General features: G+C 39.8%; 1 protein-coding gene across 1 annotated transcript; it reads right to left on the reverse strand.

The window, feature by feature from the left end:
• Positions 1–10,302: 10,302 nt before the first annotated feature.
• Positions 10,303–11,886, reverse strand: RAG2 (recombination activating gene 2). The gene has a single exon (XM_006864901.1). The coding sequence runs from the start codon at positions 11,884–11,886 to the stop codon at positions 10,303–10,305; it is 1,584 nt and encodes a 527-aa protein (XP_006864963.1).
• Between the last annotated feature and the right edge of the window lie 3,277 nt (positions 11,887–15,163).

Raw genomic sequence — 15,163 nt, forward strand, 5'->3', positions numbered from 1 at the left:
TTTGTATTTTTGAAGTGTAGCCTGCAACATTAGCAGTGCAATCCCCTGACACCTGATTCTACAAATTTTCCTGCCAACCCACTGAGATGCACTGCAGGGATGGTCATAATGACTGATAAAAGTTGATGAATGATCCATCTGAGGTCAAAAGGCGCCTTGGGACTAACAAACATGTACAGAGAAGCAAGAGCAGGAGAAAAAGATGTCTTTTCCTTCCAGGTGAACTGAAATTTAGTTTTACCTCAATTTGTTTTTACAAAATATAGATGAAGATATGATTTTTTATTTTTATTTTTAGGCTCAGAGTGTGGGTTTCACATGACATCGAACAGAATTCAAATTCCATGCAGCTAGCAGGCAGGATTTGGAATCCCCAGTGGTTGGGCAGAAAAAAATGATCATTTGGATAGAAGTGATTTTTTATTATTATTATTATTGTAGAAACGTGTGTGCTTTCCTTTATTGTGTGAGAAATAGTCTATTTTTTGATGTTAAGAGATTTTAAAGAACAGTGGATACTTTGTACTTATTTTGTTAAAGTATACTAGATAAGCTATATAAATATACCTCAGAATTCATTTTTGATGAGATTTTTCTTTTCATTGAATTGCACTTCACTTTATTTTCTTACAGATAATATTACAGCTTGTAACAGCTTCTAAGAGCCTGCTCTTTTTTTTGTTTTTTTTTTTTTTTTTGCTGTTTTCTGGAAAATTCAGGCACCACAATGCAATGATTTATTGGATGCAGCGGACCTGTATTTCCTTGTCAAATGTTTTTAAAATTAAACAAGATATCTATTTTCTATACTTATTTTTGTTTTAATAGTTCGACTCATACATTGACATTATGGTTCTTGTTAAAAATTTTATGCTTACTAAATTGAAATAAAAGTTTAAGATGTGAAAATCGTGGGTGTTGTGATTTATATTCAAATAGCAATATGCACTATACCATTTAGAATCGAAGTAACTAACACCTTTATCCTTGAGGGAAGAGCAAAACAAATCTGGTGATCTTTGAAATAAAGGGCAACAGGATAGTGATAATGAGCATCATTTATCCTAATGTGGGATGAGACAATGTGGTTCTGAATACTTGAGGTAAATATTAAACCTCTTGAAAACGAAGGATTGTTAAATCATTGTTTTTTGTTTTTTTAACTCTCTGAGAATCTAATGAAAGTATGGATATACTTCCTAGAAAATTCATACACCCAGAATTTTGTTCAGAGTGGTTGACTTTTCTAGAGCCACTCAGATTAGGGCAGATATGAGCTAGGGCTCAGGTTCTTTGGTTCAGTGCCTTTCCTCATAATAATAATAATATTATAACAATGAAAGTAATAATATACACACAATCCATGTTACATGTGCAATCAAGAAGGAGGCTTAATTCAACCAGAAAATGACTGGACCACATCTTCACAATGTTCCCTCTAGCTCTGCCCAAGTTACCTTCTCATTACTCGGTCTCTCTTCACCATCTAAGCATTTTCAGGTGTCTTAGTCTCACCTTGGAGTCCTGGTGTGGCGTTGTGGATTAATACGCTGGACTGTAAATTCGGTTTGAACCTCAAGGTCGACAGTTTGAGCTCACCAGATGCTCTTCGGAAACCCTATACAGAGTCGGAAGCGACTCGACGGCACTTAACAGCAAGTCTCATCTCAAACTGTGGTTCAGCCTGTCTGCTTCCGTTTAGCTGTACCAGTTTTTGTAAATATTGAAATACTCCGGAGAGTCAATTGCAAGTCCCAAGAACCTCATGCGGCGCTACAGAGTAGGACAGGGCTCCGTAGGGTACGTAAGAAACTCTAGCGGCCCTGCAGTGTAGGACGGGGCTCCGTAGAGTGTTCCTGGCTGTAAACTTTATGGAAGCAGATCGCCAGGTCTTTCTTCCACTGTGCCACGTGGTGGGTTCAAAATGCCAGTCTTCCAGTAGCTGAGCACAAACTGTGCTACCCAGGGAAATATTCTGTACTTCTACGTAAACAACTTAACCCTCAAGGTCCCAAGTGCCCTTTCACCACCTGGCAGCCCTGTCCCTTCCCCAGGAACCACTGGACTTCTTTACAATTCAACAGTTTTATTCCTGGCACAGAGGAATCTTCAAGACAAGGCTCCATCCAGTTTTAGCTGAGTGTTCAAATACTTAGACTGATACCCTTGCCTTTAACAGTGTAGATTGTCTTACCCTTTAGGGCTCAGCTAAGTTCCACATCATTCCTGATACCCTTTCTATCATTTAGTCTATATTGTAAACAATTATTTATAGGGTGTCCTCTCTGAACAGGTAATGTCTGCTTGACAATGTGTAGATGTAGTGGTGAGCTGAACAGTTTCTGTTTACAAGGCGCTAGAGGGAAGTAAGGAGCTCTGGTAGCGTAGTGGTTACGAATCGGGCTGCGAACCGCAAGGTCAGCAGTTCGATACTACCAGCTGCTCCGCGGGAGAAAGATGAGGCTTTCTGCTTCCGTAAAGATTAACAGGCTCGGAAACCCTGTGCAGGGTCGCTATGAGTCGGAACTGACTCCACGGCACACAACAACAGAGGGAAGTAGGTATGAAATCAACCACAAGACAAATAAATGCAAGGCTACTGCCATCCAATGGACTCAACTTGTGGTGACCCACGTGTAGCCAAGCAGAGCTGTGTTTCATAGGGTTTTCAACGACTGTGGTCTTTGAGGAGTAGAGCTCCAGGATTTTGTTCCAAAGCACCTCTGGGTGAACTTGGATCTAACCTGCTGGTTAGCAGTTGAGGCCGTTAACCATTTGCATCTCTCAGGGACTCCCAGGGTACAATGCTGTTGTTAGTTAATACTGAGCCGCCAATTCCATCTCATGGTGACCCGGTGTGTGCAGAGGTGAACTGTGCTCTATGGGGCTTGCAAGGCTGTAAGCTTTCTGGAAGCAGATAGCAGAGTCTGTCTTCCACTGTGCTTCCGGTTTGAACTGCCCATCTTGCAGTTAGTAGGAGACTGGTTTTGTCTGCACCTCCCAGGGACTCCTAGAAATACAATTGTTGTTGCATGCCGTCGAGTTGGTTCTAGCTTAGAGCAATCATGAATAAGGTTTCTGAGAGTGGCGGCTGGGTTTGAACTGCTGACTTTACCAGTCCAGTGCTTATACTACAGCACCTATGTTGTTGGTATTGTTAAGTAGGTTCCAATTCATAGCAATCCTGTATAGATTTTTTTTCTTTTTTAATTTGGTTACTCACGCAGCCTTCTTTCCAACTTTGATTCATACTTTTTCATGGTTCTAAAATTAGTGGTTTCGCCATTTGTTGCATACACACAAACCTGTCCTCTTTTAAGTTAAAATTATACATTTTGCATGGTACTTCAAATGATATTTTCTACATTTTACAGATATCTGAGTTGCAATATCTGTTGCCAGAGATCAATATAACAAAAGAAACTTAGAAATGTTTTAGCCCAATTTCTCAATTTTGCCAATATGTCCCAGGTTAAAAAAAGTGAGCTGGTATGTATAGATAGTTTTTACAGTCCCAAATTTAATTGTTACCAGTGTGGAGCTGAAAGATAGTGCACTGGATAGCAAAGTCAGTTTAAATAGCAAGCTCAGCAGTTCTAACTCACCAGCTGCTCTTCGGAAACCCTGTTCAGGGTCTCTGAGTTGGAACTGACTCGATGGCACTTAACAACAACAGTAATTTCTTAAAATGTGTTTAAATATTTTTCTAACTCTTGCATCATGCCCACTTTTCCCATTTTACAGTGAGACTCTTAAATTCCCTGAATTTGGGGCTCGTGTTTCATGTTTCTTCTCAGTTTCCATAATATTTCGCATGATATGAATGGGATTTTCAACAAATGCTTACTGATGGATACCCCGAAGAGACCTAGTGATAGAAAAATTGATCTATACATTCAGATAGGCCTAGCCTTAAGCTACACGTACTAACCAGCTTTTCAAAATAAGTATTATTGATAACTTTCCCTTCCCATTCTCACAAATTATGATTTAAACAAATGCACATTTATTAGATCGATATCTGGAGACAGGATGAAGAATTAGCTCTCTTAGAAGTAAGTGTGCAATATTAGACATTTCCTGACAGAATTGTTGTTAAGTTAGTTCCAACTCATCGCAACCCTACGTTTAACAGAACAAAACATTGTTCCTATGTTCGAGCCCATTGTAGTAAGCACTGTGTCAATCCATCTTATTGGGCATCTTCCTCTTTTGACTGACCCTCCACTTTACCAAGCATGATGTCTTTCTCCAGGGACTGGAGGGTCTGATAACATGTCCAAAGTATTTGAGATGAAGTCTTACCATCCTTATTTAAAGTCTTACCTTTGAAGGAACATTCTGGTTGTATTTCTTCCAAGACAGATTTGTTTGTTCTTCTGACTGTGACACTTCTAATATTCTTTGCCAATGCCATAATTCCAATGCATCAATTTTTCTAGAGTCTTCCTTATTCCAGCTTTCACATGTGTAAGAGGTAATTGAAAATACCATGACTTGGGTCTGGTGCACCTTAGTCCTCAAACTGACATCTTTACTACTCGTCAACACTTTAAAGAGGTCTTTTGCAGCAGAGTTAGGTTTGAGAGTTTGGTGGCATATAACTAACTTAGAATTCCTGTCAATGTGGATTATAATGGCTGCCTGTTGTTGCTAGGTACCATCGAGTTGGTACCGACCCATAGCAACCCTGTGCACAGCCGAACGAAACACTGCCTGATCCTGGGCCAACCTCACTACTGTTGACACGCTTGAGTCCATTGATGCTGCCATTTGGCCAATCCATCTCATTGGGGTCTTCCTCTTTTTCTCTGACCCTCCACCTTACCAAACATGAGATCCTTCTCTAGCTACTGGTCCCTCCTGACAATATGTCCGAAGTATGAGTGACGAAGTTTGGCCATCTTGGCCTCCAAGGAGCACTGTGGCTGCTCTTCTTCCAAAACAGACCTAATAGCTGCATACTCTATCTAAATTCACTATGATATCCATTCAAATCCTGCATGAACTCTTTTTATTAAAGGAGAATAAGTTTTACACAAGACCTCTTTCTCCTTCTGTGAGTTTTGCTCTATTTTTCCCCCTAACTTTTATGAGATAGTTTGATTGATCAAAGATATTTAGAAAAAACCAAAAAAATATTTAGAATGCAAAATGTTTATTTCCATACTTTCCTTAAAGATTTTAAACTTATTTAAAGAATCCGTTGTTACCATTAAGTCAATTTTGGCTCACAGCAACCCCACATGATTAAGTAGAATTGTCCCAAAGGGTTTTCTTGGCTGTAATGTGGCATGTAGGATCAGCACCAGACTGTGAACCACAAGGTCTGCAGTTCAAACCCACCAACTACTCTTTGGAAACCCTATACAGAGTCACTATGAGTCAGAACCAACCCAATAACACTTAACAACAACAACTATCTTTAAGGAAGTACAACACAGGTCTTTCTCCCACTGGTAACTAGTAGGTTCAAACCCCCAATGTTTTGGCTAGCAGTTGAGTGCTTATCCATTGCACCACTGGGATTCCTTATGATTAAGACTAGCTTTGCAGTGATCCTTAAAGCAGATGACTGCAGGTCACATGTTAGTGTGGATGTAGCAGAAGCCAGTGAGGAGGGACTATGGCCCCAAGGACCAGATGCATTACCCCTACTCATCCCCATTCCTGACATATGGGAATTATATCTCCCTCTAGGATATGGGTAAAATTAGGTGAAAAGAACTCTCAATTGATTGAAATCAAATTTCCACCACATGTTATTAAGGGATTCATCAAATAATGTGAATTGAATTATAGAAAAACAGTCAGTTCCATTTTTTTGCCCTCGAATGTGTAAGCTGAGATTTGTAGGCAATTACAGAGGTGTGGATAAAGTACTTGACCTCAAGTTTGGTTTGAATCACAAGGTCAGCAGTTCATACTCACCAGCCACTACTTGGAAACTCTGTACAGAGTGGCTATGAGTCTGAACCTACTCGACTGCACTTAACAACAACAACAGAGCCAACAGATCCTAGAGGCTAGTTCTACTCTGTCCCATGGAATTAGTATGAGTCTGAATTAATGCAGTGACACTCAACAACAACAACACTATAAGTCGGAATCGACACATGCGTCATCTAGGAGGTGATGGTGTTCAGAGAAGGATACCTGAGACAGAAGGGATTAAATAGGAAAGGGCCAGATGGACTAAGTAAAGTGCTTGAAAGAGTTACAAAGTACTTCAGGAAAAGTATTTTCTGCAGAACAAGAGTTGCTAAAAAGCTCTGAGATCTGAAATAATCAGGGTTATTTGGTGGAAGTACTGACAGTTGGACAATTTTTTTGAGATTGAATACAATGTGTGAACGGATCGTTGAGGCAAAGAAGTAACCAGGAAAGGGATTGGTCCAAATGAGTCATTAATGCTTTACTAAAGGAGTGAGTTGTCCTCTTCACTCACGAAATGTATTTTATCAATTTATGATATACCAAAAAAAAAAAAAAAAAAGGATGATTTCCATTTGGTCAAGTATTATTCCTGACAAATCTGATCTTACAACATGATTTTCAACACTGGGTACAATCATGGATCAGTGATCCCTTGTAAACTGGAATGTTATGCTGAGCATCATTCTAACAGTAACTCACAATCCTTCTCCCTTTCAGTCTACCAAAAGCATGATTACATTGCCCTAGATAATGTCTGGTCTCCATTCTTTATTTGTCACTTGGAATTTGTCATTGGTTATGCATGCTCATTATCTCAAAATCTTTGGCAAAAAGCAATAAATATCCTCTGTGGCTCTGTGGGATAAAGCACTAGTTGGAAAAATCATTTTGAACCACAAGGTCAGCAGTTCAAACTCACCAGTTTTGGAAATCCCACTCAGAGCCACTGTGAATCAAAACTGACTTGACGGCACTTACCATCTTCTTTTAAAACACAATTTTCTCTGGATGTCTGTATTGTTTACAGTGATAGAGAGTCTTGAAATGACTTTTTGAATATATAACAATATTATATGAGTACCATACACTGAACAGTGAATAAGGAAGACCGTAGAAGAATTGATGCCTTTGAGTTATGGTGTTGGAGGAGAATATTGAAAGTGCTATGGGCTGCCAAAAGAACCAATAGATCCATTCTGAAAGAAGTGCAGCCAGAGTGTTCCTTCGAGACCAGGATGGCCAAACTTCGTCTCTCATACTTCAGACATATTGTCAGGAGGGGCCAGTTGCTGGAGAAGGATATCATGTTTGGTAAGGTGGAGGGTCAGAGAAAACGAGGAAGACCCCCAATGAGATGGATTGGCCAGGTGGCACATTGATGGACTCAAATGTGGCAACAGTAGTGAAGTTGGCCCAGGATCAGGCAGTGTTTCGGTCTGCTGTGCATGGGGTCGCTATGGGTCAGTGCCAACTTGATGGCACCTAACAACAACAACAACCATAAGGTTTATGGTTCAAACTCACCACCTGCTCCTTGGAAACCCTATAAAGACAGGGTCGCTATGAGTCAGAACTGACTTGACGGCACTTAACAACAACATGTTTAAATAGTGTTTTTCAGTTTATAGTAACTTGTTTGACTCCCACAAGTGTGGAGCAGTATGTGATTTTATTATACTGATGAAACACTGGCAGCTCTGAGTACCCTCCTTGTTTAACTTGTGTTTAGCAGAATGATCTTCCAGTTCCAAAATGAGACAAGCTTTGTCTCACTCTTGGCCCTTTGAACTAATTTTTTTTGTTACGTGTCTCCTTTCTCACACCTTAAATCCACTTGCCCTTGAACATGTATACAGCCCTTCAAAATGGTCACCTGGGGAAGTTATAGTCTTATTTCTTGTGTAATTTCAGGACTTTCCTGTAGAATCTATTTGAGCCATATCAGAAAGCCCACTTTGTTAGCATATGTTCACCCATGATGCCGAGAATGACATCCTTCTAATTTGCCTCAACAGATTTTGAATGGCAAAGCGAATCTAATCTATCCTTAATGGAAAAATAGGGACAACTGTTGAATATCTTCAAAAAACTCATCCATAGGTTCAAAAGGTAATTGAAACGTGGGCTATTTTAGGCAAAGAAAGTCTCTTTGGGATAAATGTGTACTCTCCTAATGTGGTCCTTTTGGATGTCTGCATGTGCTTATTAGAAAAGATGCCTCAATATCTCAAAGTCAAGGCTGATGGACTCATTAGTCAGATGATTTAAAGGACCTATTTTTATTCAAATCATTAAAATAAAACTACCTCGATAATCACCCTTTTCTCTTCCCTCAAAAGCAACTAAACTAGTGAGATCTGGGATTGATTATAGAATTCAGTGAGGTTAGAATGGAACCATTTACATGATCATAGTCTGATCTCATTGACTGCAAATACAGGGCACCAATTCTTTCACTATTGAGTCATTGTAGACAAATCAAGATAAGGGAACACATCTAATTCTTGTGCAATTACTCTCAAGGAAGGAGACTCTTCAGTTCTAAATTATGTCCATTTCTTCTAACAGATGGAAAAGAAATTCAAGTAACGTGACCCTGAGAAAATGAAACGGAATATCCTTTCTCTTATTTGGGAATCAAAGGACATTAATAGTTTGAATAAATCAATATCAACAAAAGACATTTGAATAGTTTAATAGTTTTATATAGGTGATAGAAACAACAAAAGAGCAATCAGAACAACTGTAGTCATATGTTCAAAAGGAATATTCACTGAGCAACTTTAATGAAACAGAGAGAATCTGATTTAGTTTATACAAGTAAGTTATAGGATCTGGGACATGGAACTCTTAGCAGAAACATTCATTCTCCATGATTTCATCTCCTATATGATTTCTATCTACTCTAAATTTGGCAATCATACCTCATGCACTGTAGGCTCTCAATGAAGACAGATAAACAATAGATGATGGCTGAAGCTCTGAGGAGTACACAAAATCCTTTTCCAGAAAAATAATAGGAAAGAAAACATGTGTTTCTAAGATTGATGTTTTGTAAGTATTAAGAGTTGTTTAAACTTCTAGTTTGACAAGCATCTAATTGACTCTTAGGAAGGTCACTGATTTAGTAAATTTTTTGGCAGCAAATATCACATATTAACTAGAGAAACACACAAACACATTTCTTTTTTCCCTGTTAAAATTTCCTGAGAACTTTATGAACTGAGTCAAATGTTTATTATCTTAGGAAGTAAGTGATATAATTCCTCTCCCTGAAATATACTAGGTAGCCCTTTGCTAGTGCATCCCCACTGTGCTGAGTAGCAGCCAACATCAGGCTTTTCATGAAAATGACACAGAGTCGGTTCAAGTGACTCACTTTGGATCACTATCTTTCTGGGCATCATGTGATTGTAGACTATGAAGAAGGCACATGCCGATAAGTTGAGAAAATGTAACAAATGATAAAAGTAATAAACTTTATATATATTCTTTTTCTCTTTTATCTATAAATGAATATATATGTTGTTGCTAAGTGCCAAGCAGTCAGTTCCAACTCATAGTGATCCTACATAGGGTTTCGGAGGAGTGGCTGTTGAGTTGGAACCGCTGACCTTGCTGTTAGCAGTCCAGTGCTTATCCTAAGGTGCCAAGCAGGATTTCAAGTGAATATACATGTCTTGTTATTGTTGTTAAGTATCATCGTGTTGATTCTGACTCCAGCGGTTCTGTATAGGTTTTCCAAGAGGCAGCTGGTGAGTTTGAACTGCAGACCTTGTGGTTTGTAGTCTAGTGATGCTCATTCAGTGCCACAGTTCATAGCTATTAGAAACTTGTTCTGTTTATGGACATAGTGTACGAGGCCATCTTAGAGCTTGTATAAAGAGTTTTAGTGTGGGAGACAGGTGATTCCAGTTTTAAGTTTTGGGCAACCACCAGATTGCTAGATTGCACAAAAATAAGCCGTTTAATTCCTTTGGGTGTTAGTTTTTCTCCTGGCTAGATTTGTCTTAACTGCCTTTTAGGTGATTAGTGGCCAAAAAACATATGAGGGGAAGAAATATATCATTATTATTGTACTGCTTCTGTGTTTAAGATTTCTTGAATGAAAAAAAAAAAAAAGTTCAGATTGGACGTTCTCAATTACGATACTCCTGAGTAAAATAGTCTAAAAATGTAGAGGTTCTACCATGACTCTGTCTAGCATTGTATTATATGCACCTTTTGCTAGCAATCAATTCATGTAAATAGAAGAAACAGACATTTCAGCAAATGAAAATAGAAGTACAATTTTGATCATTATTATGAGTCATTAAAATAGGTTTACATTTTTGTTGCGCTTGAATCTCAAAGGCTTTTGTGAAATTAATCAAATAGCCTTCTAAGAAAAGATTTCTTGGCAGGAGTCATGACTTTTCCAGGGCCCTTTTTGCGGTTTGATTTCAGAGAGGGTTTCTTTAAAGGTAGAGTGCTCTTGGGGGTTTGCAATGCTCTGGCTATAACCACATGCTCATTGCAATAGTACTTGTTACTTCCTTCTGACAGTTGGATGAGCGTGCGTTCTGCGAGATCCATGCACTGGGCGTGAACCCAGTGCCCATCTTCATGAGAGCAGTAGATCATGGCAGGTTTGTTGAGCTCAGTTGAATAGAATGGTACCCAAGTATTGATATCTACATCACAAGTACGGCAGCATGTAATCCAGTAGCCTGTCACAGATTCATCTTCCTCATCATCTTCATTATAGGTGTCAAATTCATCATCACCATCAAAACTGTTTGCTTCTGTAGTGAAGCAAAATTCTTCTGAGTCTTCAAAGGGAGTGGAGTCCCCTGGGTCTTCTGTTGATGTCTGACTGTTTGTGAATGTTTTCTGATCTTCATTTATATCGTCTTCAGTACATTTCAACATATAGAAGTAGAATGCTTCTGAAACAGCCTGTTTATTGTCTCCTGGTATGCCAAGGAAAATGGTTCCATTTCCCATATTGGCCCCAAACCATATCTTGCAGTGCTTAATGTCTGGGGTCCAATCTGGGGTCTCCATCTCATGAATTTCTATCTTGTCATTCTCTAAAGAGACCACGTTACAGATCATCCTTTTTTGATTCTCAAGCTGATAGCCTCCAACAATAACAAATTCATCTTTGCTAGTTTGAGTCAGGATTGCGCTGGAGACAGAGATTCCCCCTGACAAAACTGTACAACTCACATCTGGACTACCCAGGGGAAGATCAACCCTTATTCTGTACAAGTTAGCAGGGCGGTTGTTATTGGCAAGTGAATGGCCTCCTAAAATATAAATGGTATCATTTCTAGCGATGGAGACATGAAAAGATAGCCCATCCTGAAGTTCTGGAAGAATGTATGATGTAGAGCACCCAAATTCAAAATCCACCAAGAAAACATGAGGCAGGCAGTCAACTACACTATTCCATTTTTCTGTGTTTCTCTGGGCAGGAGGTATGTATGAACGTCCTCCAAAGAGAACACCCATGCTTTTCCCACGACTATACACCACATCAATGGAATGACCATATCTGGCTTCAGGAACATCTCCCACCAAATCTTTCTCTGTGCAGCAAAAAGTAACTTTTTTGTTGGTCTTGCAAATAGCAGACATGATATAAATCTTATCTGAAAGCTCATTGTTTGGTGTTTTCCCTCCGTGGATAATGTATTGATGTTTTTCAGATTCAGAGCTGCCTTTGAATGTGCAAGTGGCTGGGTAGCGAAGAGGCGGAAGATAGCAGGAATCTTTGGAGAAAACTGTAGGCTTCAGTTTAAGATGGTTATGCTTTACATCAAAATGGAAAACTCCCGTGGGGCAGGATCTTTTAGGCCAACCTTTTTGGCCAAAGAAGAAAACTTGTCCATCAAAATGCATCAGTGAGAAGCCTGGTTGAATTAAGGCTCCATTGTTACTGACTGTTACCATCTGCAGTGACATTCTGATTGTAGATCGATCTCTTATCTGAAAGAATTACAAAAGTAAATTGACTTACTGTGTTTTCATAGAATTCACAGTGTTTAAATTAAACGCCATCATATATTATATTTCTTCCCACAAATTGTGATGGGATCAGGGCTTCAAATATGTTCATTCCGGTTGGACTCCCTGCTGAGGATCTGTCTTTCCATCCCAGATATGTTGTTGTTGTTAAGTGCCTTGTTGTCAATTCGGACTCATAGCAACCCCGTATAGGTGGAGTGGCTGGTGAGTTTGAATCACAGACTTTTCTGTTAGTAGTCCAGTGCTTATTCTACAGCGCAACACTAGGGCCCCAGATATAGAGTCAAAGTGTTTCCCAAACGATTGGTACGAACGTAAGATAAACACTCGACTGCTAACTAACCACAAAGTCAGTGGCTCAAACCCACCATCCAGTTTTCGGAAACCCTATAAAGGGTCGCTATGGCTAGAAACCGACTGTTCTTGTTAAGTGCCGTCGATTCGGTTCCGACACAAAGCGACCCTGTATAGAGTGGCTGGTGAATTTGAATCGTCGACCATGTGGTTAACCAACCTTGTGCCTAGTGCTTATCCTACAGCCCACACTAGGACTAGATGGGATATAACAACAATAACAGGTGTTTGGGAGCTTGTTAAAATGTAGGTTTTAATTCCCTAGATCTGGGGTGGAAAAGGTAAATTCTCAGCAGGGCGCCGAACCTAAATAACCCGTTGGAAGCCCGGATAGGTATGCGAAGAACCTCAGAACCTTTCTGCCTAATGTCATACATTCAGCAGGGACATATTTTATAAACGGACTAGCCTCTTTGGAATTCTGGTAATTGTAGTCCTTTATACGTAAAGCTTTCAGACTAGTTCGCAGAAAGAACTACATTTCCCAAGAATCAATACTCTATGGACAGTAGGGCGGAAATCGTTTGTTTTCGGTGCTCCAAGAGCGATTTGTAGGATTGCTCTCTGAATACAGACGTGAGAAGTACGAAGTGGCTAGATGGGCGCCAAGACAGAAAACTAGGGAATGGGAGGTGAGAGTCACTGATACAGACCCAGCATCCGGGTACGGGATTGCTGGAGCCTCACCTGGGGACTGGTGACCTCTAGGAAACACTGGTGCTCTTGGGGGTGTGGAGTTGTCTGGAAACCTGAAGGGATGCTCTGCAGAGAAGTCCTACTGCATTCTGCTTGGACGACTGGGGGCTTGACACAGTATTGCACCCCTAAGAATCTTTGGGTTGCTTTGGGGCGAGGGAGAGAAGGGAATCACACGATTAAAAAGTTATTTATTATTTTATAGGGCCAAAAGATGAGCCTCTGAGTAACTAGAGTGCAAGGGAGAAATAACCTGACAATGATTTTTACCACTCCTGGTGTGATGCTGTGGGTTAATGCGCTGGACAGCAAAGTCAGTTTGAATTGTAAGGTCGGCGGTTCAAGCTCACCAGCTGTTCCTAGGAAACCCTATACAGGGTCGCTAATGGGTCGGAACCGACTCCACGGCACTTATCAACAACAACAATCTTAGTTGAATAAACTAAGGAACTAATAACAACAGCAATGGAAATAGAGTAATTAGACTTTGTTGTTGTATAGGGTTTCTAAGGAACAACGGGTGGGTTTGAACTACTGACTTCTAGTTCAAACTGACCTTGTGGTCCAGTGCTCTATCCTACAATGCCACACCAGGACTGGCAGGATTCAAATCCTGACTCTCACTTATTAACTACTTACCTTTGGCAAGTTATTTAGCCTCTCTGCACCTCAATTTTTGTATCTGTTGATGGAGAAATTTACCTAGCTCAAAAATTGATGTAAGTTATAATTAAAACAGTGCTTTGCATACAGCAAATGTTAGTTTTTATGTTTATACCTGAAGTTCATACCTGGAAGATGATAGTTGTCTTGTTGATGACAATTAGAAAGGGCTTTAAGGATCTGGGGGATGAGTCAGTGGACACAGTTTAACAGCATTTTAAACTAGCAAGAAAGGGATAGATATATGTAATGAGGGTTGTTGTTGTTGTTGTTAAGGGCCTTCGAGTCGGTTCCGACCCATAGCGACCCTGTACAGGATTTCTGAGGCTGTAAGTCTTTAGGGGAGCAGAAAGCCCTATCTTTCTCCCGCGGAACAGCTTGTAGTTTCTAACTGCTGACCTTGTGGTTCGCAGCCCAATTTGTAACCACTATGCTACCAGAGCTCCTTATATAATGAGGGTGCTGGTGATGAATTCAATTTAAATACAAGGAAGTAGTTCATTCTCTTTTCCACTCTTTTTAAAATGAATTATAAAATACACAGTCTTTGGTTTGCTTGAGTCCAAATATAGCTCTAGCACTTAGTTGCTGTGTAACCTCCTTTGTTGTTGTGGTTAGGTGCCATCGAGTAGGTTCTGATTCCTAGTGTCACTACCCAAAACAGAACCAAACACTGCATGGTCCTGCGCCATCCTCACAATCACTGCTAATGCATGAGCCCTTTGCTACTGCTGCTCTGCCAATCCATCTCTTTGGGGGTCTTTCTCTTTTTTGTTGACCAGCCACTTTACCAAGCGTGATGTCCTTCTCCAGGGACTGGTCCTTCCTGATAATATGTCCTAAATATGAGATGAAATCTGACCATCCTGGCTTCTAAGGAACATTCTAGACCCCCGACACAGATTTGTTTACTCTTCTAGAAGTCCATGGTACTTTTAATATTGTTTCTTCTCCAACACCAGAAGTGAAATGCATCAATTCTTCTATGCTGGTCCTTACTCATTGTCCAACTTTCATTTGCAAGTGAGGCTATTGAAAATACAATGGCTTAGATCAGTTGTTCTTAGTCTACAAACTGACATCTTTGTTCTTAAGCTCATTAAGGAGGTCTTGTGCAGTAGATTTGCCTAATGCAATATATTGTTTGATTTCTTGACTGCTGCTTCCGTGAGTGTTGGTAATGGATCTAAGCAAACTGAAGTCTTGGATAACTTCTATATTTTCTCTGTTTATCACAATGTTACTTATTGGTCCATTTATGAGGACTTTTGTTTTCTTTACATTGAGGTGCAACCCACACTGAAGGCTGTGGTCTTTGAACTTCATCAGTCAGTATTTTAAGTCCTCTTCACGTTGAGCAAACAAGGTTGAATCATTTGTATATTGCAGGTTGTTAAAGAGTCTGCCTTCAATCCTAATACCATCTTTTTCTTCATATAATCCAGCTCTTAGATTATTTCCTCAGCATACAGATTAAATAAGTATGGTGCAATAATAATAC

Source organism: Chrysochloris asiatica, unplaced genomic scaffold (genome assembly GCF_000296735.1).
Source record: "Chrysochloris asiatica unplaced genomic scaffold, ChrAsi1.0 scaffold00072, whole genome shotgun sequence".
NCBI classification, from domain to species: Eukaryota; Metazoa; Chordata; class Mammalia; order Afrosoricida; family Chrysochloridae; genus Chrysochloris; species Chrysochloris asiatica.

Bases quoted from the DNA above. Each gene is read 5' to 3' on its own strand.
- RAG2 (XM_006864901.1), bottom strand. From the start codon at position 11,886: ATGTCACTGCAGATGGTAACAGTCAGTAACAATGGAGCCTTAATTCAA.